Source organism: Apodemus sylvaticus, chromosome 15, assembly GCF_947179515.1.
Source record: "Apodemus sylvaticus chromosome 15, mApoSyl1.1, whole genome shotgun sequence".
Taxonomy (NCBI): Eukaryota; Metazoa; Chordata; class Mammalia; order Rodentia; family Muridae; genus Apodemus; species Apodemus sylvaticus.
In genome coordinates this window covers 5,805,131-5,831,645 of record NC_067486.1, presented here as the reverse complement: position 1 = coordinate 5,831,645, position 26,515 = coordinate 5,805,131, and the positions used below count along the sequence as shown (strand labels likewise).

General features: G+C 50.2%; 2 protein-coding genes and 1 long non-coding RNA gene across 3 annotated transcripts; 1 reads left to right on the top strand and 2 right to left on the bottom strand.

Moving 5' to 3' along the window:
- Positions 1 to 1,029: 1,029 nt before the first annotated feature.
- C15H21orf140 (chromosome 15 C21orf140 homolog) lies at positions 1,030 to 2,143 on the bottom strand. Its single transcript, XM_052158772.1, has one exon. The coding sequence runs from the start codon at positions 2,103 to 2,105 to the stop codon at positions 1,350 to 1,352; it is 756 nt and encodes a 251-aa protein (XP_052014732.1). The 5' UTR covers positions 2,106 to 2,143; the 3' UTR covers positions 1,030 to 1,349.
- A 2,971-nt stretch (positions 2,144 to 5,114) lies between these two features.
- Positions 5,115 to 7,706, top strand: LOC127666036 (uncharacterized). The gene is made up of 3 exons (XR_007973533.1): positions 5,115 to 5,389; positions 5,793 to 5,903; positions 6,973 to 7,706. It is a non-coding gene; the product is annotated as an uncharacterized LOC127666036 (long non-coding RNA).
- Positions 7,707 to 12,404: 4,698 nt separating this feature from the next.
- On the bottom strand, positions 12,405 to 16,633 carry Smim34 (small integral membrane protein 34). The gene is made up of 3 exons (XM_052159092.1): positions 16,566 to 16,633; positions 15,299 to 15,375; positions 12,405 to 13,001 (listed from the first exon to the last, which is right to left on the bottom strand). Exons 1-3 carry the CDS (start codon positions 16,631 to 16,633, stop codon positions 12,604 to 12,606), a joined length of 543 nt encoding a protein of 180 aa, XP_052015052.1. The 3' UTR covers positions 12,405 to 12,603.
- Positions 16,634 to 26,515: the final 9,882 nt, after the last annotated feature.

The window sequence follows — 26,515 nt, the reverse complement described above, 5'->3', positions numbered from 1 at the left end:
TCTTCATCCCACAGCCTCTTTCTGAACAACAGAGCAGAGGAGGACAAGATTGGAAGGTGCGGTGTTCTGCATTTGCCAGTGCCACAACTTCATCCACAGTTAAATCCGTTGGGAGCTGGTGGACATCTTCATAAGCTAGTTTTATAATAGACTTGTCTAGAGCTATTTCTCCCCCCTCCCCCCCCCCGCCCAGCTTCAGCAAAACTGAAGACCGAGCAGAGTTCTCCCACCCTCTCGCTCCTGCCTCCGGGCTGTCCATATTTTCCCATGTAGGTCACTATTTTACGCACCCCATAGTAACTACTTCTGTCGTGAAGCTATCGTTTGACCGACATAAGGAAGAAGGAGCTTCGTGGTAGGTTTCTCGGGGTCAGGCTTTTCCTGTAGCGGACATGCAAGTGCAGACCCTTCCTCCCACAGCAAGCACGCTGGGCTTGAGCAGGTGGCTCAGCTCAGAGGCCCGAGATAAACACCATGGCAGCCTTGGACCCTCCTGATGGGACCCTCGCAGGCTGGATGTGTGGGTTCCACAGCCCCCCTCGCCCCACTTTACCTAAGACCCCTTCACCCTTCGATGTCTCTGTGGCTCCCTTTCGTGGCCCGCTCTTGTCTTGGACTTGTGGTGCGGTTTGACCACACAGCTGCCTCTCGCCACCACTACCTCACAGAGGAATCGCACTGACTGGACCACCGTGTGAACATGTCTTTCATGCGTGGCCAGGCGGATCCTCGTAGACTATTTAGTCTGAACTTTATTGGCATAGTATTTAATTCAGAATGTTTTTTTAAAGATTTATTTATTTATTATATATGAGTACATTGTAGCTATCTTCAGACACTCCAGAAGAGGGCATCAGATCTCATTACAGATGGTTGCAAGCCACCCTGTGGTTGCCGGGATTTGAACTCAGGACCTTCAGAAGAGCAGTCAGTGCTCTTAACCGCTTAGCCATCTCTCCAGCTCTAATTCAGAGTGTTTATTGTTTTGTTTTTTTAACAACTATACAGTCTGTTCTCTTTTCTTCTTAGACCTAAGTTTTGGCCACACTTCCTTTAATCCCGCTCATCAGTACCCTCCACTGGGCCAGAGTCCTCCCAGTCCTCCCATAAACATGGTCCTCGAGGTAGCCATCACAAGATGAGAGTTGAGACCCCGTGCTAATCCAACAAACTTTAATGGAGCCTCTGTCAACCCCAGGACTTTGCTGATAACCCTCAGGGACCTCCCAGTTGAGGCAGTAATCCCTAGAGGTCACCCCTAGAGTGTTTCTGGTGCCGGCGAGCCAGAATCCGACTCCACAGTTAGCAGCAGAGACCATAGAGCCCAGTGCTTTGTGGAGGAGACGCCCTTAAGAAAACTTGCCGATATAATAGTTCTCCCACCTGCGTACTTTGTTGGTTATGGCTTTCCACTTGGTCAGGTTAACCCTATCAATCCCTCTGCTTATCAAGTCACTGAAGAGAATGTATCGGTAAGTGTAGACGTTGTCAACAGACTGCAGACAAAACTCCTTCCGGTTGTTTATGATAAACCATTTCACGGAAGACCAGGCCGAGTCTAAGGGGTTCAGGTAATTATAGGGGGGAGGCAGAGAGATTAGCTCATGGCCATAGGACTTGGCCACTCCCGGGGAACACACTACGCTTGTTAAGTTAATGCTTGTTGGGACGTAGGCCTGGGCCTCGCCCTCCTTGTCTGTCTTTGGCTTCACCTCATCTTGCTGCCTCCTCCCTTTGACCACGATGGCGCACTTGCCGTAGGCCCTCTTCACAACGTCACAGAACTCAAAGAACAGGCTGTCCTCCTGCTTGATGCACAGGTCATCTCTCAGGAACATGCGGTATTTCCAAGGCACCCACCCCTGACTGCCTCCAGCGTGTAGAATACACCAGGACGGCGTGTGCATATAATAGCTGTCACTCAAGTCCTCCCCGGTGACGAGAGTCTCTGGGATCTCGGTTTCCCCAAAATACACGGTCTTGTACCCGTCGTGTTGCAGCGACCTCAGCGCGTTGAGATACTGAAGGCACTGTCTCCTCTTGGCGCTGTCGAACTGACTTCTGATAAAGATGTTTTTCAGAAGACAGTGTGTTAAGCGGGCCATGGGGCTCCCCGAGGACTTCACATTTTCCCATCTGGGGAGTTCTGGAAGACAGAGGAGGATGACCTCACAAAGGGCCGTCTCGCAGCTCTGCCATGGCTACACGTCAGACGTAGAACACCAGGAGGCACATGCTCAGTCAGATCTCACCACGGAAAACGCCACCTAACGTCACTCCTGGAACAGAGCTTTCTCTGGTTCCTTTTCATTTGGATTATCAAGATGGTATCTTATCTCTCCATCCATTTATTTCAAAGGTATTTACTGTGTACCTTCTGTGGATCAGACACTGTGTGGTTGTGTGTGCTGGAGGGCATACATGACATGTTCATGTTCGGGACAGCCTGGGGTGTGGGTGTGCTTGTCTGTTCATGTGTGTAAACTGTGACACCCACCCGCCTGTCTACTTTTACAGCAATGGTGGTTCTTCCAGGAGACTGAGGGAGATCTGCCGTGGCAGAGTGAAGGGGCAGGGTGCCTGCCTGTCCCTCGGAGGGACTGCTGTTCATTGCGCTGATTCAGTACAGTATCTGAAAAATGGGATTTGCTATAATTTTTTGAGACAATGCCTTGCTCTGTAACCCGGAGTGGCCCAGTATTTGGTCTTAGCAATCCCCCTGCCTAAGCCATTTAAATTCTGGGATTACAGACATGCACCATACCCAGGAGCATTTTGTTTTATACTTAGAGAAAATGCAGCTGGCCTCACTTTCTCTCCGCCTTTTTATTTTCCTTTGTATTTTTTTCCTTTAACCAAGACTGAAGGTGGTTCATAAATGTGCCGGATCACAGTGCAGCCGAGATGACTTGCCTTTGTGTCTCTGTGGAATGAACGTGACTCTCTGCCCTCCGCCCTGATCCACCAGGGTTTTCTTGGGACTCAGGCAAACCCAGGCCGTCACCACAGGCACATGAAGTGTGAGTTTCCAGACGTCGTCTCCTAGAGGCCACGAGCAGCAGCTCCCAGTTTGTGTCTTGTGGCCATCTTCTCTGGAGACATTTCTTTAGCCGTCTAAAACAGTTTTCAGATCAACTTTGATGTAGATACCAACTCTGTGGTCAGAGTGCTCCAAAGCTGTGGCAGCCCCAAAGTCCCCAGAGCGCTTGGGGAGTGGTGGTGGCGCCTCTCCTGCCTGGAGGGGCCTGATCGGCTGAGGCTGCAACAAGCAGCCTCTCGGTGATGTCAATGCTGACGGCGCCTTCTGTTCCTCTTGTGAGAGGCCATGGACACGGGAAACTCATTTAGAAGTGCGGGAGAACACGCATGCTGTCTTTATGTTTTAACAGACCCACACCTTTGGTTATATTTTCACTTAGCAAACACTAAAAAACGCTTCCCTGGAGGAAGAGAGTGGGGGAACTCCCTGAATCCATCCCACTGTCTGCATTTAGTTAGTCTTGACAAATGTGCACATTTATATTCAAAATGCAATTTAAACAACAAAGCAAATAACTAGCATAAAACAATATCTAAATAATACAAGCAACACAAATTGATAAACTACATTGTTGGGTTTTTTCCATGGCAGTAACAAAATCTCACAGACCAAAACAGCATGGCTGACATAAAGACAGGCAGATAGGCCGAGGGGACAGAAGAGTGGACTCAGAAGCAGACCCACTTTGCACAAGCATCTGGTTCTCAACAACAGTGCCCAAAACACACTGGCAAAAAAAAACAACACAGCCCCTTCAGCAAACAGTGCTGTGAGAGTGGGTACTCATATGCCAAAGACGAGGTGGACCCTGTCTCTTGCCCTGTATGAAGGTCAATCCGTGTGTGTGTGTGTGTGTGTGTGTGTGTGTGTGTGTGTGTGTATGCTTAGACTTATGACCCTAATTAAGACCTAATGTTTGAAGTGAATAAAGGAAGATACTTCATGATTCAGATTCACGAAAGGACTTTCTGAAAATGACCCATAGCTTAGGAAATTATTGCAAGAATTGACAAATGAGATTGCATGAATTTTTTTAAATGTTTATTTATTTATGTATTTATTTATTTATTATATGTAAGTACACTGTAGCTGTCTTCAGATGCCAGATCTCTTTATGGATGGTTGTGAGCCACCATGTGGATGCTGGGACCTGAACTCATGACCTCTGGAAGAGCAGTCGGTGCTCTTACCAGCTGAGCCATCTCTCCAGCCCCAAGATTGCATGAATTTAAAAGCTGCTTCTGTATAGCAAAACCAGAGAGTGGAAGCAAATCTGTGCTGGGGTTATCAGAATATATTAAAGACTCGAGAAATTAAATAGCAAAAGATCATCAGAGCAATAACTTGGACAGACAGCTCTCAAGAAGGATTACAAATGTCTACCAAATTAGGAAAACCATTGAGCATTCTCAGTTGTCGGGGTAACACATCATGACCATGCTGACGTTCTAGCTTTGTCATGCATGACCAAGATGGCTATCATAATAAATAACAAAACAAAAAATGTGGAAGGAAGAGGCCCTCACACACTACCACATGGTATGATGACATGTTCAGCCACCGTGGAAACAATTATGAAGATTTGTAAAAGAATACTAAGAATTAACACTAGAGCCACCACATCACCCAGCTCCTAGGTATGCACTTTTTCAACCTGGGTTCAACCTCCAGGCCCCACATAGTAAACTGAGAACTGAGAGAACTGACTCCTGCAACTGGACCTCCACCTGCATGCTTTGACACCTACGTCACCCACCGCATCCTAGACAAGAGTAACACAAAGATGCCTGCACACTCGTGTTCACTGTGGTTCTCTCTCCACAGCCAAACTGTGGGATGGACTCATATGCCCATAGATGGATCTCACACATACACACACACACACACACACACACACAAAACGCACCTACATGCCATACATGTAAACACTCCCACCCACCCTCCACATGTGTACACCACACACACACACACACACACACACACACACACACTGCCACCCCACCTGAGATGGCTCAAGCGCTATTGTGGTTTGAGCCAGAATTCCCCTGATAGTCTTGGGTATTTGAACACTTGGTGGCGCTGTCTGGAGAGGCTCGGGTGGCACAGCCTTGCTGGAGGAATGACGTCACTGGGGATGAGCACCGAAATTAAAAGCCAGTCTTCTCTGTTTCTTGCTTGCCCTTTGGAGATGCGCCCTCTATGCCTGCTCACCCTGCCACGTGCCTCCATGCCCCCTGCCGTGATGGACGCTCACCCCTCCCGGGACCACAAGCTGAAATAAAACCTTCCTATTGAAAGTTGTCTTGGTCACGGTGGTTTGTCAGAGCCACAGAAAAACTCCCGAGACAGGTGAGTAAAGGTGCCAAGCCTGCCCGCCTGGGTTTGATCTCCGGAACGCATGAGGTAGACGGGAAGAACTGCCCCCTGCCATGGCATGTGTTGGCACCCGTACCACCCACCCACGCACATAAGCAAAAAAAGACGCAACTAAAGAGAATGAAGCCACGAGGTGTGCCGGAAACGGGTGGGACTGTGTTAGCGGAGGCACTGAGGGAGACAGGCGTCATGTTCCCTAGCATCTGGAGCCTTTGAGGGAACAAGAGAGCAGCCCCCCGGGGGGGGGGGGTAGGGACCCTGTAAATGGGGACAGCGCCGGGGGAAGCAAACACGTGTCTTAGTGTTGTATTGCTGTGGAGAGACACTGTGACCAAGGCAACTCTCACAAAGGAAAACAACTGGGGCTGCCCCGCAGTTATCATCCTGGCAGGAGGCATGGAGACAAGCAGGCAGGCCCGAGGCTGGAGCAGGAGCTGAGAGTCTACATCTGGATCCGCGGGCAGCAGGAGACTGCACTTCATAAAAGGTACAGCTTGATAAGCGCCCGCTCCCGCAAGGGCACACTTCCTCCAACAAGGCCACACCTCCTCCAACAAGGTCACACCTCCTCCAAGGCCACACCTCCTCATAGTGCCACTCCCTAAGGGCCAAGCTTTCAAACCTGAATCTCTGGGGCCATACCTACTCAAACCACAACAGCGTACCATACAGACATGTATGCATGTGTAAGGTGCCCGTTGTTTTGTATAATCCGTTTACGTGAATACAAAGTAAGTAAATACACAAGGGAGATTGATCAGTGTTGAGGTGAGATAGTCCTCATAACAAAAATGGGGGCGTCTTCCCTTTCTTTCCTTCATCCCCCCCTCTTCCCGCCCCCCATTCCATTTCTATTTCATCAGCAATCTTGTTCCAACCAAACAATTTACTTGTTCCAGTAAACTGTGGGAGGGCCACAGTGTAGACCCTTGAGGTCGAGGGGTGCTCTCGAGTCTGCAGGGGAGGGAGGCTGTTGGGACCTTAGCTTCCTTCCCTAGGAGGAACGGAGCAGGTCCCAGCATGAGACCCCAGCACGGCACTCCTGAGGGCTTGCACGTCAGCAGAGAGAGCGCTGAAGTGCAGGAGTCCCGGCCTTTCTCTCCACGCTGAGAAGGAGGTGGGCACTTCTAAAGACCCTCTTCAGTTCCCTGCAGTTCATGAGGTCCATCCGTGCACTCCCCGTGACATCAGAGTTGGCGGGAACCACCCCCTCCTCACAAGGTCAGGTTTGCTTCTTCCACCATCTTCCAGGTGGCACCTGGTTCTCCTCAAACTGTCTTCAGCAGGGACCCTGGTGGGGCTGTGTTAGCCAGAAACACCCCCCATTCCCAATTCTAGGTCTTGGTCATTTTCCAGTCACTGACCCCACGCTGCTCCTGGGCTTAAAGTCCAATTTCCCCAAGGTTCGCTAAGGTTGAGACTCTTCCCTCTTCCTGTTGTGGAGATCTGTGTGGTCGTGACCACACACCAGCAACAGCCTCCTCCGTGAAAAAGTCTAGCATTAAAATGTGTTTTTAAAAGTATCATTAAATAACTGTGCCCTGTTTCTCTCCTAGACTCTGGGACCGTGAAGCTGATGGGTGTGTGGAGTCTCCAGGGTCCAGGGGAAGCTTGGGCTAAAGCAAAGCTCAATACGGTGGCTTCAGGTCAGCAAGAATGGCCAGAGGCAGGACCGACCAGTGAGAATGAGACTGTCATGATGTCACAGCTCCAGGGGACAGCACTTGCCCAGAGCGCAGTCATCAGGTCTCCCTGTGTTTGTTTATACCCTCCACACGCATCCTGGTTGCCAAGTCCGTGAACAGACCTGAGGCACAGGAGTACTTTCTCAAGGTCTGGGTCTTCCCGTGCTAGAGGCAAATGGGAAATGTTTCACAGTGGGTTGGCCACCACCCTGCAGGGCTACTGGGAATGGAGGAACTTTTAGGAGGCCGGTGGGCTATCAGCAGAAGGAAGTTAGGTGACCAGGAACTCTGATCTCTGTATTTGCCTCCCTCCCTCCCTGTCCCCTCCCTGTCTAGGGCAGCTCCCTTCATTGCAGTTTCCTCCCTCAATGCACAGGGCTACCAACCCTCACCCTAAGTGTGCAGATCTTCTTCTGTGTGGCCGGCAGAAGGCAGGAAGGGTCAAACCGCACACAGCTGTAACACCGCCTGCCCTCAGGAAGGGGGTCTTTGCTGCTACTTGATATTAACTCGCCTTCATCTTTGCCAGTTTGGTGGGCAAGTTAGCATTTCATTGTTTGTGAAACTGATAAATGAGGATAGGAATTGGTAGAAAGGGCTCAGACTCAGTTGGATTTGGGGATCTGTGAGGGCAAGAATGAGGCTGGGGGCTGGGGGCTGAGGGCTGGGGGCTGGGGGCGAGCCAGCCTAGGGAGGTAAACCAGCCCAGGGAGCACTCCTGGCATCCCATAGCTTTGGTTTGGCTTCACTCTGAGAACTTAGAAACTAATCATACAAAACACAAAGGAATCCAAACACCAGGAAGCCCCCCAGGCCGCTGCCACTATAAACAGACATGAATGGGGCAGGGTGAGCAGGTTCGCCCACAGACACTTGGTTTGGAAGACGTCGTATTTATAGATTTAAACAAAGACGTGCTGGGCTGTGTGCGGTTGGGGCCCAGGGCAGAGGTCGTCCTCAGACGTTGCTCAGGTCCAAGCCTTTGTGGCCTGCTGCCCAGGCACTGGGGCCTTTGCTGGCCTGAGATGCTCCCAGTCAGCTCCAGCTCATGCAGACCCCACAGCCACAGCTCCTAGAAGGCACCTTCAGGGGACAGCGATGACCCAGGAACCTTACAGGTTCCCTAACCCAAAAGCCTTTCCTGATCACAGAGCTGGAGGACACCTCTGTCCTCACCTGGCTCCCTTGGTGGCATTATCTTGTCCCTAGAGGGTCTGATTTTTTCCTCTGCTAGCCAGGGCAAGAAGGGAGAGAGATGTCCTGGGGACAAAGCCAACTTGTAACTCAGCAGACAGTCCTGTTCTCTCTCGGTCTCTCTCTGTCTCTCTGTCTCTGTCTCTGTCTCTGTCTCTGTCTCTCTCTCTCTCTCTCTCTCTCTCTCTCTCTCTCTCTGTTTGTATATGTCTGCCTGCCTGCCTGCCTGTGTGCCTGTCTACCGGACTTCTCCAGTCTCCCCAAATGTGCCCCTGAGGCGACACTTCCAATGAGAAAGACCATGAAGGCCCAGCTGCTAGCTGACTGCGAGACAATGCTTTGAGCACATTGGTACTGGGAGCGGCTCTGGCCCTTTACCTACCACCTATCCATCAAGCCCTGTGCCCCGTGTTATTGAAACAAACACCATCACCCCATTTACAAAACAAACACAGGGAGAGGCCAGGAGCCCTCCCTGTTTTCTTCTCAGCCAAGAGAAGACTCCATGCTTGTTTTTTCTACAGACAGCATTCTTTATAAAGAAATCCTTTACCGGACAGTGGTGGCTCAGGACTTTAATCCATCCCAGCATGTGGGAGACAGAGGCAGGCGGATCTCTGTGAGTTTAAGGGCAACCTGAAGTACAGATCGAGGTCCAGGACAGCTAGGGCGGTTACACAGAGAAACTCTGTCTCAGAAGAAAAGGAGGAGGAGGATGGGGGGGGGGTGTGGGGAAGAAACCCTATAAAGAAAACAATTAGTTTTAAAGGTGTGCTTTCCAGAACTGACCAGGACCAAGGACCATCTTCCCATCTTCAAGACCTCTCCCCAGATGCAGCACAGAGGCTGGGAAAGCTGGATTTACTTATTCAGGGACAGACCTAGAACATAGTCCTCTGAAAGAGTCTATACTCAGGGATTGGCCAGGCTGGAATGGCCCGTGTCCAGGGCCCTGAGGGATTGCCTTGGTGGATAATTGATGGGGGAGGGCCCAGCCCACTGTGGGCGGCACCATCCCTGACCAAGCAGCCCCAGCTGTGTAAGGAAGCTGGGTGAGCGAGAGCCAGGAAAACCAGGAAGCCATGCTGTCCTGGTCTCAGCTTCAATCCCCTCTTGAGTTCCTACCCTGGCTTTCCTCAGTGGCAGGCTGTGAGCTGGCAGTGTGAGCCCTAATAGACTCTCTCCTACCCCAAGTTGTGTTGGTCACGGTGTTCACCATAGCACCAGAAAACAAACCCGGACAGAGGTAACAGACACATCGCAGTGCTTCAGAGTTGGATAGACTTGGCCCTAAAACATTTGGTGGCTGGGTGAGAGTTTACAAGTCTCTTAGCTTCCCTGGGCCTCAGCTTCCGTGAACCTCCTCTGTGGAGGCTGTGAGAGGGTGGGCAAGGCTGGCACCTGTACCAGTACTGTGAGAGACTGCTCCCTCTATTGTGCCGTAATGGTTCAGTGATTGCCAACACAGGTTTCATGGCCCCCACTCCTCCACCAGCCAACCCTGCCCTCTGCTGGTGTGTTCAGTCCCCCAGAGGCATCCCTGCCAGCTCCTGCTCTGGGCTTAGACCAAACAGCGTACTCCATCACGGTGCTGCTGCCTCCAAGGTGTGTCTGTGCTATGGTTTTGCGCGTCCTCACAGATTGACGTTTTGTAGGTTTTTGTCCCAGATGGTGGCACATTTCGGACATGGTATAAAATTGGGAGGGTGGGGCTAACTGGAAGAAATGCTCCCTAGAGGTGAGCTTTGAAGGTTTCACCTTGTTCCCAGTCCCTCTTCCCCCATCAGTTCGCATCCTGCCTGCCAGGAGGGGAAGGCGCGCTCCCCGGCTGCCACCCTTAGGATGCTCTGTCCAAGTATGCGGAACCAAGCAACTCCGGCTGAACCCTCTGCAACTGGGATTCCAAATTAGCCTTTTCTCCTTTATATTATTCTTTCTGGGTATTTTTCTCACAGCTATGCAGAACTAACTACAATGGCCAGTGCCCTATGAGTACCTGTAAACCTTGGGGCTCTTTTCTGGACTTCTGGGGACTTAGGCTCTAAGGGGCCAGACTTTGTTCTGTCATCCCCCCAGACGATGAGATCAGCCTTCACTCCTTGACATAGAAATCTTGTCTGGCCCTAGTGGGATCTTAGGGGCCTCTGTTTTATGTGTGGTTCCACTAATTAAACTTTCTAGTGTACTGCATGTAACATTTAAGTCAGGGTGGTAGGACAAAGGGCCTGCCTGGCCTTGTGGAGAGGCATCTCCTTGGCGCCTATGTACTGATGAGACTCTAACACGACCATCCCTAAACAGACACTGGCAGCCACATGTGTGGAAGGCAGGAGATGACTGGGTTTTACAACCTGGGAGGGATACGCTGTGGGTCAGACAGCCCAGCATCCTCCTGACAAGTGACAATTTCAGAGTTAATATTCTCCGGAGAACTCCAGGGTTTGTGTACACACGGGACGGCAGGCTCGACAGCACACAGTGCTGACTGCTCTCACTGGGTTAAACCTTCAGGAGCTTCTGCTTACAGTGTGACTGCAGACACTGGATGGCATGTCTCATTTTCCAACCTGTCCTACAGTGTGTCAATCAGTTTTCTCAATTCTGTTGTAATTTGTTACGGAACATCACATGCACACTTTCCTGACCGAGTTTGTAGCCGGTAGGACAGTCTCCGAGCATCCCACACCGGCATTACCCCTGCCAGGCTTGGGAGAGTCTGACTGATGGGGTGTCCATGTGCTGTGGACACCCCAGAACCCAGAGAGGCTATGGTGTCCTGTGATCCACTGAGGCTCCTCATTCTGTAGGTGTTAAGTGCTGAGTCCCCGGGAAGCCTTACATCACACCCCTAATGTCTGGCCAGGATTTCCTGCCTCCCCACTGCTCCTCTGAGATCCTGTGGTGTGTGTGTGTGTGTGTGTGTGTGTGTGTGTGTGTGTGTGTGTACATACACCATACATATACATATCTATGCATGTACATATATATGTATATATACATATAGAAAGACATACATAGCTATGCAGATATAGATTGAATTATGTGTGATTGTGTGTTTTTGTGTGAGTGTGCTTGTATGTGTACACAGGAAAGTAGAGAGACTTAACAATAGTTAAGTCTGAGGTCTAAGTAAAACTCAATTTAAAAAGCAAAGGAGTGACTTGCCAAATTCTGAGAAGCACCAGGTCCCAAACCTGTCAACACCACAGCGGCCATCACCGCTGCCTCACAAGCAGCATTAGCTGTGCCCCTCAGCCTCCACACCGTCGCCTCCACTGACACACACCTCTATTTCTAGGTGTGCTTCCCATGTCAGAGCCCACTCACATGCACAGTCTCACTAGAGCACTGTCTCGCTAGAGCGCGCACACACAGTATGTCCGGCCGGCAGCACTCTTCTCGAGTGACCCAGAGACCTATCTGTGTTCAGAGAAGCGCAACTACAAGTTCCCAGACATCAGAACAAACTCACCATGCCCAGACCTGAGTCTGGAACACCTGAATCCAAAATGAATGCTTTTTTTTAGTGCACCAGACTCTTCCAGAAAAAAAAAAAAAGAAATGAAGAATTCTTAGCTTCTGCTATGAACAACTTTGGTCCTAAATTCAATGGACGAAGTCACTTCTGGGGACAGTCAATCCTAACACCCATATATTCCAGGTGAGTGACCGACATTCAAGAACACATGCAATTGCTCGGCAGTGGTGGTGCACGCCTTTAAGCCCAGCACTTGGGAGGCAGAGGCAGGCAGATTTTTGAGTTTGAGGCCAGCCTGGTCTACAGAGTTCCAGGACAGCCAGGGCTACACAGAGAAACCGTGTCTTGGAGGAAAAAAAAAAAAGAATGCATGCAATCACCAGAAGTCGGATGTCAATCCTGAGCATCTGACCTCAAGCTCAGCCTTCGTCCCATGACAAGAAGCCACCCCTTTGTCCCAGGAGTATCTCGAATCCCTCTGAGAACCCCGGTCCCTCCAACCTGTGGATTCTACTGTCTCCTCCTATCACACCAGAAACACCTGGTGACAGCAGCTGGTGAGGAGTGATACTCCTTCACCTGAAGACAAGAACTAGCGACTGTTGACACCCTGTCACCTGAAGACAGCAGCTGGTGATCGTTGACACCCTGTCACCTGGAGACAAGCTGCTTGTGGTTGGTTCACACCCTGTTAGCTGTCCACGGCCAGCAATGTTCACTCTGCCCTGATCCAGGATTAAGATCCATCCTCAAGATGATAGGCAGGCCCCAAACCGTACCACCTGCAAACCTTTAATGGCTTCCCCATACTGGTGTGGCGGCCTTGACCTTCAAGGGACCACCTGGGTCCCCATGAACCTGCTGTCTTCACACTTTGGTTCCAGGCCAATCTGCTGGGGACTATGGGCGTCTGCATTGCTGGAGATCGGTGACAAACCCTGGCCCGCCTTGCCCTGAAGCCCTTTCCTCTTGAGTTCAGAAGTTAAGTTTGAGTAGTAAACGTCCTCCAAGGACCTCTCGTTTTTCCTGAGAATGTTGCTGGCCAGCCGGAAGACGAAGATCAGCCCATAGATGCCAACAATGGTGAGGATGTACCAGGCGGCGCTGGTTGCGTCTGGCAGCCTCAGGGTCCTGGTGGAACTGGTGCTGTTCTTCCCCTCCGAGGGGTCACGCAGGAAGGAGCCAGACTGGGTCTGGTTGAAGGCTTCTTGGGGTGTCCACTTGATTGCTAGGAAACAGAAAGGCCCAGATGAGACAGTGTCCTAGGCCAAGAGTGTAGTCCCATGACTAAACCGTGGAGAGCTGAGTGCTGGGATCAGCTAGTGGAAGCTTTCTATGTCCGATAGGCAGGAACCCACCAACACACATGCCACCCTCTTTTTCAAAAAGTAACAGTTTAAAACACCAAGGTTTTGAATAGTTGATATAACATTATCAAATATAACCACATAAAATTGTTTGAACGTGTCTGCATGCCAGAAAACCAAAGTGCAGGAAACCAGAGAGATAGCTTAGAGGGAAGAATGCGTAGTCTTCTTGCAGAGGGTGTGGCTTCAGCTCCTGGCACCCACGGCTCATGACCCCCTGGAGCTCCAGCTCCCAGGAGGGACCCATGACCTCTTCAGGTATTCACGGTACCTTCTGCTTGTGTGCAAAGACTTGTGCATAAACATACAATTCTGGTGTGGCCAAGAAACGGAAGCAGCTGCTGGATGCCCAGAGTGCCCGCCTTCCAAGGTCACTCACTCCTCCAAGGACCTGGTGTTCTTTCTTAGGCTCCACTGGCTCCCAGCAGCCCCATAACCACTCACTCAAGAACAGCAATGACATAAGAGGGAGTCCACAGGAAATGGACATGGTTGGTCACCCCATAAGAAGGAACCTGGGGGCAGGGGCTGGACTCTCCGCGGCACATCCATCTGTGAACTCGGTGTTAGGTGGCACAGTTTTTTGTTTTGTTTTTTACTTTTAAAAAGGGAAGCGTACAAGTTGTCTTTTCTGCTCTCCTTGGAGAGATGGCCCTGGGTAAAGACACTGTGTGCCCTTGTCTGGCGAGAAGATTAAGATCTCAGCCTGCTGTTTAACTCAAAACCGTTCTGTGCTGAGGGAGTCAGAGGAGGCATATTCCGGTGACTTTGCTGATTTCACCGCAGCCTCCAGGGCCGCACGAGGGCCGCCAGGGCTCACTGGGCATTGGCCAGCGGCTCTCTCACTTACTTACTCGTTTTGGATAAACAAATATTTAAATGTGAATCTCCAAGTCGAGTGTCAAAGCTCAGGTTCAGCCGGGCGGTGGTGGCGCACGCCCGTAATCCCAGCACTCTGCAAGGCAGAGGCAGGTGGATTTCTGAGTTCGAGGCCAGCCTGGTCTACAGAGTGAGTTTCAGAACAGCCAGGGCTACACAGAGAAACCCTGTCTCGAAAAAAAAAAAAAAAAACCAAACCCCCCCTCCCCCCAAAAAAGCTCAGGACCAGTGAGATTAGCATCGCATAACTTTAGCACTCAGAAGCATGTCTACACCCTATCCACTGCTGGTAGAATGGTTTGAGACACTGGAGGAACACAAGGGGGAAATCTCACAATTACTATTATTTTTTAAATAGCAAATCGACACCATAAGAATACAGTAAAATTTAATTAGTGCCATGGAATTTATTTAAACTTACAGTAGATGCATAAGTTCACAGTGATTTCTAGAAATTGCTAGACTGCTGTTCTATATTCAAGCACAGAATAAAATACACCCAGCTAAGGGCCACATACATTCAATAGCTTTAAAACCAGCCCCGATCGATCTCAATATGAAAGAAGCTAACTGTATCGCTGATTACAAAACTGTGTTTTGGCTATCTGAGTAGACGTGGTTCTGTTTTAAAGGATAAATGCGTCCTGTGGCAGAGGTGTGCCCTCCGATGCCTCTTAATGACCTGAAATAAACCCAGAGCCAGAGCGCCCCATCTCGCTACTCACACTCCATAAGCAGATGTTGACCTTGACGAGTCTTGACCTTGACAGTCCGTTCCGGGAGCAAATTCAAGACACTGCTGGAGTAGGGAGAGGGGAGAGGGGCAGGTGACAGAGCTCCCTCTTCTCAGTCCCAGTCCCAGTGTGCCCAGGCAGCACCAGCTGCTAACCTGAAACCCCAAACAGTGCAGAGCAATCCCAAGAAACTTAGCTTGCTGCAAGGGGGGAAGCTCTCTCTCTTCAGCTGACTGGAAGGTCCGAGCAAATCTTCTGTAACCCAGGAGAAACAGCACAGTCTGTCTGTGGCCGGTTATAAAGATCCAAATCAAAGGAGTTTCTTTTTCAAAACAAAAGAACAAAACAAACAGACAAAAACAAAAAGCAGGCTGAGGAAGCCGCCAGCCCTGCCAGGGCCCCTGGAAGTGTGTGGTGCCAGGGCACGCTCTCTCTCCACCTGGCTGGCCCGCTCCGAGCCCGGATGGCTCCTGTTCTGCACCTGGCGCAGGCGTGGCCAGTGCCCGAGTGTCACAGGGACAGGGAACTCCATGGCCAAGAGTCACCAGCTTCTTCGATGAGGGTCTCCTGGATGAAGATGTCCAGCGGGAAGGGACAGGCCCCGGACGGCGTGTAGAGTCTCCTGGGAGGACCCGGTGGGTGCACTGGCCAGGGTGCTCTAGAGGAACAAAACTGATAGAGTGACTATAACTAGCAAAAGATTTTAGAACCCAGAAAAACTAGTAATCTAAGAGCTGATTTCCTGGGGGTAAAAAAAAAAAGTATTAAGTGAGCAGAGGATTAACTTCTCTAATAAGAAATAAGGAATAACTACATAATAAATGATTTTTTTAAAGTAATAACTTAAGGACACAAGGTTTACACAGAGAAGTTGAGCACACACAGAAAGCTAAGAAAACTCCAGGAAGAGAAACAATGACACAAAACCACTGTGAGTGGCTTACAGATCGTGAGAGCACCCCGCCGAAAGAACGACACTCTGGCATCGAAACAGGCAGACAGATCAACGGGGCCAGATCGTCTGGACACAGGCTAAAGGTGTTCAGGAAATGTCACAGAGGGAAGAGGGGATCGCACACCGGTGGAGAAAAGAATTCCCAGGCGTGGATGGGACACAGGGTTGATATCTGCGGAAATGAAAATCTCACTTGTCACCACTCTAGGCAAGGCTGGTTCCCAGGGGAAGAGAGTCAGTGGATCCAACACGGCTTAGAGATAAAAGCCACAAGGGAGCAGTGTGTGTGTGTGTGTGTGTGTGTGTGTGTGTGTGTGTGTCCTGGCCCACTCACAGAATTCTCTGTTGAAGTTATCTTAGGGATGCAGGTGTGTGTGTGTGTGTGTGTGTGTGTGTTGTGCACCACAACCTCGTTGGTTGACATGGGAAGAACTCCCTCAGTTGTTGCCCACCTTAGATCTTTTAAAAAGAGATCTGTCTCTGTCTGTCTGTCTGTCTATCTTGGGGTTTTATTGCTGTGAAGAAACACCATAACAGCTCTTATATAGGAAAACATTTGATTGGGCTGGCTCACAGTTCAGAAGTTCAGTCCATTATCATGACGGTGGGAAGGCATGGTGACGTGCAGGCAGACACGGTGCTGGAGCCTAGCTGAGAGTTCTACATCCTGATTAGCAGGCAGCAGGAAGTGACTGAAACACACTTTCTCCCGCAAGGCCACATCTTCCCCAACAAGGCCACACCTCCAGTGGGCCTATGGAGGCCATTTTTATTCAAAACACCACACTATCTGTGTACAAATCTCTGTGGGTGTATGGCACGTGCCTGATCAAGCACACAGAGGGCATCTGGAGTACCCCACTGCTCCCACCTGCTCCACGGAAGCAGGGGACCCATTGCCCCCAAGGGCATCTGATGTACCCATCCCCCACCTATTCCACAGGGGCAGGGTCCCTTCCTGAGCCCTGGGCACTCCCCAACAATCTTCCTGTCTCTGTCCCTTCCAGCGCTGGGCTTCCAGGTGTCCCTAAGGGAGTGAGTGCCTTGGGAGCTGGCCACCAACGCCTGGCCCTCACAACCTCACAACCTCACAACCTCAGAGCAAGTGCTCTTAGCTACTTAGCTGGCTCTCCAGCCCCTCTGCCTCATAGTTTAAGACCAGGTCTCCTAGAGCCTGGAGTTTCCTGTTTCGGCTAGACAGACTAGCCTGCAAGCCATAGGGGTTTGTTTGCCTTTCTGCCTCCCTAGACTGAGATCATAGGCACGTGGTGCTATGCAGGTTTGTTTGTGGGGTACTGGGGTCCCCTCTGCAGTTATAGCTAGTGCTTCACATCGAGCCATCTTTCCAACCCCACTAAGATTCATTTTAATAATTGCAGATCTAGTGACCTTTTCAAACATGGTCCGTAAGTTAAGGGAGGTGATCCAGAGAGAGGGAGGGACACACACACACACACACCAGAAAGAGACAAGATACACACAGAAAGACACAAGATACAAACAGAAAGACACACATACAGCATTCACACACTGGACACACACACACACACACACACACACACGCATCATAAAGAGACAAGATACACACAGAAAGACACACGTACATCATTCATATAGTAGACACACACATACACACACCCCAGAAAGAAACAAGATACACACAGAAAGAGAGACACATACAGCATTCACACACTAGACACACACACACACCAGAAAGAGACAAGATACACACAGAAAGACACACATACAGCATTCACACACTGGACACACACACACACACAGATAAACAAACACTGAGTGGGGGTGGGATTAATTTCATAAGAACTAAAAGTTTCCTCATGGAAAATATTATGCAGAGTGGAGAACGATAAATGATAAGAGCAAGACAGGGAAGTGGCCCTGAGATGCGCTGCCCAGGGTCGCGATATTCAGAAGACTCGACACTGAGCACAACTCAGCAGAAAGAAGATTTGAGGATATGAACACTGTCACAGGAAAGGGAAGATAAAAGTCGTTCCCTATCTCTCCCCTCCCTCCCTCCCTCCCTCCCTCCCTCCCTCCCCCCCCTCCTTTCTTCCGCCTTCCCTCCCTCCCTCCCTATGTGTTGGGGAGACCTTGCACGCGCTAATGCTCTAATGCTGAGCTAAGCCTTCAAATCCCCCCCCCCCAAGTCTTTTCTACAGATAATAGCAACATGAATGCCGATGAACGCGTACAGATATTTCACTGCTTGCCGCTGAGAAAGGCACTCATTCAGAACCTTGTCCGCACATCACAACCGCTCACAGAAGTCACCGTTAGCATTACCATCACCCAGGGCAGAGAGCAGAAGCGCACACCCCTGCTAGCCCATCACATGTCTCCTGGGAAGGTAGGGTCTGGGCGGGCGTGTTTATGGGACCTCGGTGCAGATGTGGCTTTTGTCCCACTGTTAGTAACAGCCAGAGACTGGAGACCACGTAAGTGTCCATGGAGAGGGGACCGGGCTGTGGGCCGAGCACACTCCCTCCAGCCAGGCCCTTTGCAGGTGTTAATAGAACAGGGAAGATGCAGGGCACCGCGGGACAATCTTCCATATATTGCTTAGGAAGAGGAAAAGCTAAGCATCGTGCAGATTGGTGTGGGCTAGACCACTGCTTGCACACAAACATGGCATGTTCTTGTATGTGCAAAAGTACCCTTGGAAGAAGAAAAATCTCCTGTTGCTGCCTGCAGACTACATGCTTTCAAGTGACTTGTTTTGTAATCCCCTGGTAATTAGCCAAGGAAAAGGAGAATCTGTTTTTTCTGCCTATGCAGCAAATTCTTGCTTTTAAGCATTTTAAATGCGATCCCCCTACCCTTCTGTCTGTGTGCCTGACTTACATTTTCTTGTCCGAATGTCCTGTGTAAGCAACATTCTGTCCCCAGAAAGGGAATTAAGAGACAGCAAGGTAAGCCGCACACGCAGCCTGCCTGGACCTGAATTCTTGCACCCCGGAGCGAGCGAGGCCGTACCCACGAATGCTCTGCCCCCCTGTGGTGAGAGTGTGCTATAACAATCAGGTGGGATTCTCCACGTCCAGCTCAAAGTTTCAATACTTTTTTGCAATAAAAATAGTTTAAAGACTGGAAAATCCCAAGCACGTGTACCCACATAAGTGCACACATGTAAAACACCACCCAGACTCTGATAGTCTGTGCTTAAGTGATACATTTTTCTGCGAAGGAAGGACTGTGAGGTATGTTCACCCAGGTCCTCCCCCGGGTGGACAGCGTTCTCACTGTGGCTTTCTTGCTGCACGCCTAAGAAAATGCATCACGTGGCCACCACGAGGCCAGTCCTACATGGCTACGTCGTTAAAAAAAATCCAGATGGCTCCAAATTACAGGTCAGCACGTGTGTTTTCTATAAGGAACAAGATCATAAGTATTTTTTGGAATTGTGGCCCATAGACACTTTTTTGGGTTTGTTTTCCCTGTGGGGTGTAGTATTTGTATGTGGATATGCTATGTGTGCTGGATGATGTGTGGTGTGTGATGTGTGGATGTGCAATGTGTGGTGTGTGGTGTGTGATTGTGGTGTGTGGTGTATGGATGTGTGGATGTGTAGTGTGTGGTGTGTGGTGTATGGATGTGTGGATGTGTGGTATGTGGTGTGTGGTGTATGGATGTGTGGTATGTGGTGTGTGGTGTATGGATGTGTGAATGTGTGGTGTGTGGTGTATGGATATATGGATGTGTGGTGTGTGGTGTGTGATGTGTAGGGTGATGTATGGTGTGTGATGTGTGATGTGTGGTATGTGATATGTGGTGTGTGATGTGTGGACGTGTGATACATAGTGTATGGATGTGTGATATGTGGTGTGTGATGTGTGGATCTATAATGTGTGGATATGTGATGTATGGTCTGTGGTGTGTGATATGTGGTGTGTGGTATGTGGATATGTGGATGTGTGATGTGTGGTGTGTGATGTGTGATATGTGGTGTGTGATGTGTGATGTATGATGTGTGATGTGTGATGTGTGGTGTGTGGTGTGTGATGTGTGGTGTGTGGATTATGGTGTGTGGATTATGGTGTGTCGTGTATGATGTGTGATGTGTGGGTGTGTGATGTGTGGTGTGTGATGTGTGGGTGTGTGATATGTGGTGTGTGATGTGTGATGTGTGGGTGTGTGATGTGTGGTGTGTGATGTGTGGATTGTGGTGTGTGATGTGTGGTGTGTGGTGTATGATTTGTGATGTGTGGGTGTGTAATGTGTGGTGTGTGATGTGTAATGTGTGGTGTGTGATGTGTGGTGTGTGATGTGTGGATTATGGTGTATGGTGTGTGATGTGTGATGTGTGGTGTGTGATGTGTGGATTATGGTGTGTGGTGTGTGGTGTGTGATGTGTGGATTATGGTGTGTAGTGTGTGATGTGTGGTGTGTGCTGTGTGGATTATGGTGTGTGGTGTGTGGTGTGTGATGTGTGGTGTGTGATGTGTGGATTATGGTGTGTGGTGTGTGGTGTGTGATGTGTGGTGTGTGATGTGTGGTGTGTGATGTGTGGATTATGGTGTGTGGTGTGTGATGTGTAATGTGTGGTGTGTGATGTGTGGTGTGTGATATGTGGATTATGGTGTATGGTGTGTGATGTGTGGTGTGTGATGTGTGGTGTGTGATGTGTGGATTATGGTGTGTGGTGTGTGATGTGTAATGTGTGGTGTGTGATGTGTGATGTGTGATATGTGGATTATGGTGTATGGTGTGTGATGTGTGATGTGTGGTGTGTGATGTGTGGATTATGGTGTGTGGTGTGTGGTGTGTGATGTGTGGTGTGTGGTGTGTGATGTGTGGATTATGGTGTGTAGTGTGTGATGTGTGGATTGTGGTGTGTGATGTGTGGTGTGTGGTGTATGATTTGTGATGTGTGGGTGTGTAATGTGTGGTGTGTGATGTGTGGTGTGTGCTGTGTGGGTGTGTACATGTGTGTAAGGTGAAGGCCAGGCTCCACTGTTTCCTGGTCTCTGGTGCTTCGAGGAGCCTCTCCCTCATTCCTGCTTCCTTGTCTATCACACATGATGAGTGACATGTTTTGAAAGAGTGAGTCCGCCAGGCGGTGGTGGCTCACGCCTTTAATCCCAGCACTTGGGAGGCAGGGGTAGGTGGATTTCTGAGTTCAAGGCCAGCCTGGTCTACAGAGTGAGTTCCAGGACAGCAGGAGTTACACAGAGCTACACAGAGAAACCCTGTCTCAAAAAACCAGAAAAGAAAAAGAAAAGAAAAGAAAGAAAGTGTGAGTCCAGGAAGGAGCTGGGGAGGCAGTTTAGTCGGCAAAGTGTTGCCTTGAAATGTGAGGACATAATTTTGATCCCAAGACCATGCAAAAATGCCAGGCACAGGGACATGCGCTTGAAATGTCAGCGCTGGCGAGACTACAGTGGCTGAGAGGAAAGCTCAGCTCAGCTCATCCAGAGCCAGCGCTGTGGAGCCTCTCTCCAGGCAGAGCACAGTGGTCCCTGGCGGGGCTGCGCGGTCCTTAGGCCTGGGCAGGAGGTTAGCTTCGGGGGGGGGGGGGGGGGGGGGGCTTGGAAGAATGGCGGCGTCATCCATGCGATGAGAAGGGGCGGAGGTTTTAGCACCAAACCTGCATGGAGGAATTGTCTCAAATCGCGCCTGGAGAGGCGTCTCTCTTTCTGGACAGTAGGCGCCATCTCCTAAGCACTGTGGTTCATCAGAATGTCAGCCCTCCAACGGGGGCTAAAGGGTCACCTCAACCCTTAGCCACAGCTCAGAGTTCTGCGCTTAGAGAAATATCCTCAAAGTTGCCACCAGGGGGCAGCCACAGTCAGAGGTCCAATGCACCTGTAGAAATCCAGTATTTTTGGAAATCTGTGTGATTCAAGGCCACTAGGTTCCTGGCCTCAGGTGGACATGGGGACCGCTGCGCTCTGTTTGTGTCCCTTTCACATTTAGACCGTTTTATGCACCCAGTGGCTGCACACGCAAGAAGGAACCAAAGGTGTCAGTCCACCCGGGGCTTGTGTACACTCCCTGGGTCGTCATGCCCTCGGGCTGTTCTTATCTCCCTTTGCCTGACCTAGTATTTATGTCGCTTAGAGTCACCCACTGATGAGGACTCAAGATAGGCCGCCTGGCCTGTCGTTTCAGATGACGGAGTCTCTGACCATTTTCTCAACCTATCAGGTGCTTGCTAACCCTCATTCAAACTGCTGAATTTCAAAAGTGTCCGGAGGAGACCAACATCCAGGCTTACTGGAAAGGTTGGGGAGACTCCAGGAAAATGGACGCAGCTGGAAGTAGTTGTATTTAGTGAGCAAATCACCCTCAGAAATACGAATACTATAGGTTTCTCTCATTTGTGGTTCCTGGATTCTATAGAGACATGGGTGTGTACTTTAAGCAAACTGCAAAGCTGTCTGGGGACCCAAGGGGAGGAAAGAAGGGCATGGGGCGGGGTGCACACAAAGCACATGACGCAGTGCTGTGTACGGCGACCACCCACCCAAATATTATTTAAAGGGGCAAAGTGACGGCCGAGAGCATTCTTCGCATTCGCAAGCTGCCTCTTTGTGGCTTAATCATCTTTTTTATTTTTCTCTAATCTTCTATTTTATTATTTTTATAATAATTTAATGTTATCATATTCTTTTCCATCCCCCAATCCCTCCTAGATTCACTCCGCCTTCCTACCCAACAAATTTTATGCTTTCCCTCTCAAAAACAAGAAAGAAAAAGAAACATCTTTCAAATTCCAGTAAGACAAAATACACCAATGAATCAAAAAATGTGCACGCTCGCTCACACATACACACACGCCATGGAGTCGGTTTTGTGTTGGCCATATACCTGGGCCTGCGGGCCTGCCCTGTTGTGTGGTTGTGTGGTTGTGTGGTTGTGTGGTTGTGTGGTTGTGTGGCAGCCCACTGGAGACGATTACTGTTCAGCTTCCCAGCAGGTATTGATTGCAAATGGCTCCTCGGTTAGGGCTGGGACTTTGCATCCACCTCCTTGCTGGGATCCTGTTTGTTAATGGCCTGGTTAACTCAGGACCACTTTTTATCTAGTTAAGGAAACATCTAGGTTTACAGGATAGATACTTCTAGTGACCAACTTTTAGGATAACTTGGCAATACTAAGCAATATCAAAATCATTACGATTCATGTATAGGAAAATAAAAGCATCAGAGCAGAGTCCTCCGCCCTCCCCCACAGTGCTCCCCAAGTCTTTGCTTTCCTTGTGAGTGTCCTTGCATGGCCATCTTGTTCCCTCCGCCCAGCACCAGGAGCCCTTGCTATAAGGACGCAGCCCGAGCGGGCAAGGGCTGGTGGTTAAGAAAGCAGAGGGGCCTCGACGCTCGCTCCCTGAACCTTAGCTGCCGCCTCCACACTCCTAGCCTGCTTACTTCCACAGAACCCGCTGCCTGCCTGACATGTCTCCTCTGCAGAAGTTTAAAATCACTCACTATCACCACGGTGCTCCGGGCCAGGTGAAGAAATGTCCCTCAGGCCTCCGGGTCAGCCCCGGGCCTGTGGGAGGCTCTGAAACTTTCATCACTGACAAGTAGGGCGGGCAGATCCGCCATTCCGGGCCACATCCTGTCGCAGCAACATAAGTGACAAACCGGAGTTGTGATGTCCATTCCTACACTGAGGTCAGAGACAGGAGGTGTTCTCAGGATACCAGCTGAGGGCAGCCTGGCGCAGCGTGTCATCGTGAGGTCAGGACCTTGGCGTTCCCTGGGTCAGGACCACCCTGGAGGAATTACCATTTGCACCACTGAGGCTGGGCAGGGTCCCCTCCTGTTTATATTTTCTGTTTGGTTTCCATTGTTATGACAAATTTGTCTCAAAGCTTTAGAAGCCAAACACCCAAGATCAGGAAGCTTCATTAGCTCGTCCTCCAGGCAGGGTCCCCACGGCTGTGTCCGGTGGTGGATGGAGAGGGAGACATGACTTGTTGAGATAAGGTGACAGAGGGAGGGTGGGGCAGCTCTTGCTCCTTATATAAAATGATAGTTTTATTTTAGTGTTTTGCCTGGGTGTGTGGGTATGAACCACATATGTGCCTGGAGTCCCCTAAGACCAGAAGAGGGTATCAGACAGACCCCCAAAGTAGAACCAAAGTTGTAGACAATTGTGCCACTTTGCGGACACTGGGAACCACACCCCGGTCCTCTGTAGAGCAACACGGGCTCTTCATCACTAAGTTTCTCCTGCTCCACCCCACCCCCAGACTCAGTTTCTTATTACTGTAGTCATTGGAACTGTCTGAAGTGCCAGGGGAACTACACTAATCCCCCCAATAACCCAGTTACCTCTCAGTAGGTCCCACCCACGCCAGGATGCCCACACCCCTGTAACTGCAGCTCCAAGAGGCTCTGGCGCCCTCTGCTGGCCTCTCCAGACACCTGCACTTGGAGCACAAACCCCCACACAGACACATACAATATACTTAACTTTTAAAACCGTGAGCCAGAAATAAAACCTCCCTTCCTCAAATTCCTTCTTGCTAGGTGTTTTGTCACAGCAATAGGAGCAATGTCCTCTGGGTGTAACTCCCACACAGCCCCAGACCACACCCCACAGGAGGCATGCTGACTCAACACTATTTATCCTCAAAGGCTGCTGGAGGCTCCATCCTCAGCATGGTGGTGCTGAGCTGGTAAGACGCTTTAGGAGGAGGTTGGGGAGGAAGAGGCGTGTGTGGGTGGCTTGGGCCATCAGGTTGAAAGTGGCTTAGGTGAGATAGGATGGGGTGGGGGGACAGAGTGGACTGGGCCAGTGCGGTGGACGCGTGTCCAGGTCTAAACCTGGAGTGTAGCCCCGGCTGGCTGGCTGTGATGTGGGAGGGGCTGGGGGCTGGGCCGGGGGCAGAACAGGTCGGTCGTGAAGGTCGTGAAGAGCAAGACCAAGCAGGCTCACAATTGCCAGAGGCCTGGTGTCCTCCTTCTGCCTCCCTTAGGCGCTGCAAGCTCGAGGTGAGCATATCTGTAAGCACGTTCATATGCACACAAGATAAACATCTCTAGCTTAAAGGAAAATAAGATGGAAAATGATGAAGACTCTTGACATAGACCCTGGCCTCCACGTATACCATCTCTCTCTCTCTCTCTCTCTGTCACACACACACACACACACACACCATACACCACTCTCTCTCTCACACACACACACACACACACACTCACACATACCACACATACACACCATACACACATACACACATATATATACAGACACACTCACATATACATCACACCACACACACTCTCTCTCTCTCTCTCTCACACACACACATACCACACACACACACCATACACACATACACACATATATATACAGACACACTCACATATACACCACACCACACTCTCTCTCTCTCTCACACACACACACTCACACATACCACACACACACACCATACACACATACATATATATACAGACACACTCACATATACACCACACCACACACACTCTCTCTCTCTCTCTCTCTCTCTCTCTCTCTCTCTCTCTCACACACACACACACGTACCACACCACACACACACACTCACACATACCACACACACACACCATACACACATACATATATATACAGACACACTCACATATACACCACACCACATACACACTCTCTCTCTCTCTCTCTCTCTCTCTCTCTCACACACACACACACACACACACACACACTCACACATACCACACCACACACACATACACACACCAATAACATGATAGTCACAGTTGCAGTAACAATGCGTAACAGTTAAATTAGTGCCAGTGAGTGAAGCCGACAAGTGAAGATGGGGGACTCCCAGCTTCTCTCGAGAAGGGCACAGTCCCACCACTGTTCCCCGCTGATCAGAGGGGCCCATGATTCTCCCTCCTCACACAGCGTGCTAACACGCTGACTTAGCCTTCCCCAGAACTCCCAAATCCTGTATTCAGCAGCTGCTGGGGCTGCCTTTGAAGCCCCTCAAACACACTTAGAATCCTCCTCCAAAAGTATCCCAGGGTGTGGATACTGCACCCCCGGGGCATGGGGAGGTGGCCTAACACAGCCCTCTCAGCCTTCCTACTGCCGAGACCCTTTATCATGGTTCCTCAGGTCGTGGTAAACCTCCCCCCAACCATTATAAAATTATTTCTGTTGCTACTTCAAAACTCTACTTTTGCTACTGTTGTGAGTTATAATGTCGGTATCTGTGTTTCCAATGGTCTCAGGGAGCCCCTATGAGAGGATTGTTCATAACCCACAAGATGAGAACAGCTGGCCTAACTGTTCAGATCACAGACTCCGCCACAGGGGCCCTGGGTTCTGCTCCCAGCACCCACACGGCAGCCTAGAGCCATCATAAGCCCTGACCCCACAGGCACCAGGCCCATATGAAGTACACTTAAATACATGCGGGCAAACAGGCACAGCCGTAGAGCAGCAAGAGATCAATACTGTCTTTTAAAAACAGAGAACACCAGAGCATGTTTTAAAAGCTTTAACTAAAAAATAAACAGTAATACAGCAAAAAGCACAGTTCTAACAAAACCACTGTATGATACACACGGACAGAATCTATGAAGAGCTAAGAATGGTCTCTGGCTTGGCCCTACCCCTGCACTTGTCAGAGACAAGAGGAAGAGATGAGGAGTGGCAGAGGCCAGAGTGTGGGTCCCCGCCCCTCTCCAAGGACAGAGTGCTCCAAGGCCTGGGGATCTCCCTGCCTTAAAAAGCACAGGAATTCCTGCGGAGAAAGGAGGTCTGTGTGCCAGGAATGTCAAGGTCACCGTGTCACAAGCTTGTCACAAGCACCCTCTCCAACCTG

Bases quoted from the DNA above. Each gene is read 5' to 3' on its own strand.
- C15H21orf140 (XM_052158772.1), bottom strand. From the start codon at position 2,105: ATGGCCCGCTTAACACACTGTCTTCTGAAAAACATCTTTATCAGAAGT.
- Smim34 (XM_052159092.1), bottom strand. From the start codon at position 16,633: ATGGGTACATCAGATGCCCTTGGGGGCAATGGGTCCCCTGCTTCCGTG. The intron at 15,376-16,565 runs GTACTCCAGATG...GGGTCCTCCCAG, and splicing joins GAGCAGGTGGGAGCAGTGGG to GAGACTCTACACGCCGTCCG. The intron at 13,002-15,298 runs GTGACTCTTGGC...TCTGTTTCCTAG, and splicing joins GACCCTCATCGAAGAAGCTG to CAATCAAGTGGACACCCCAA.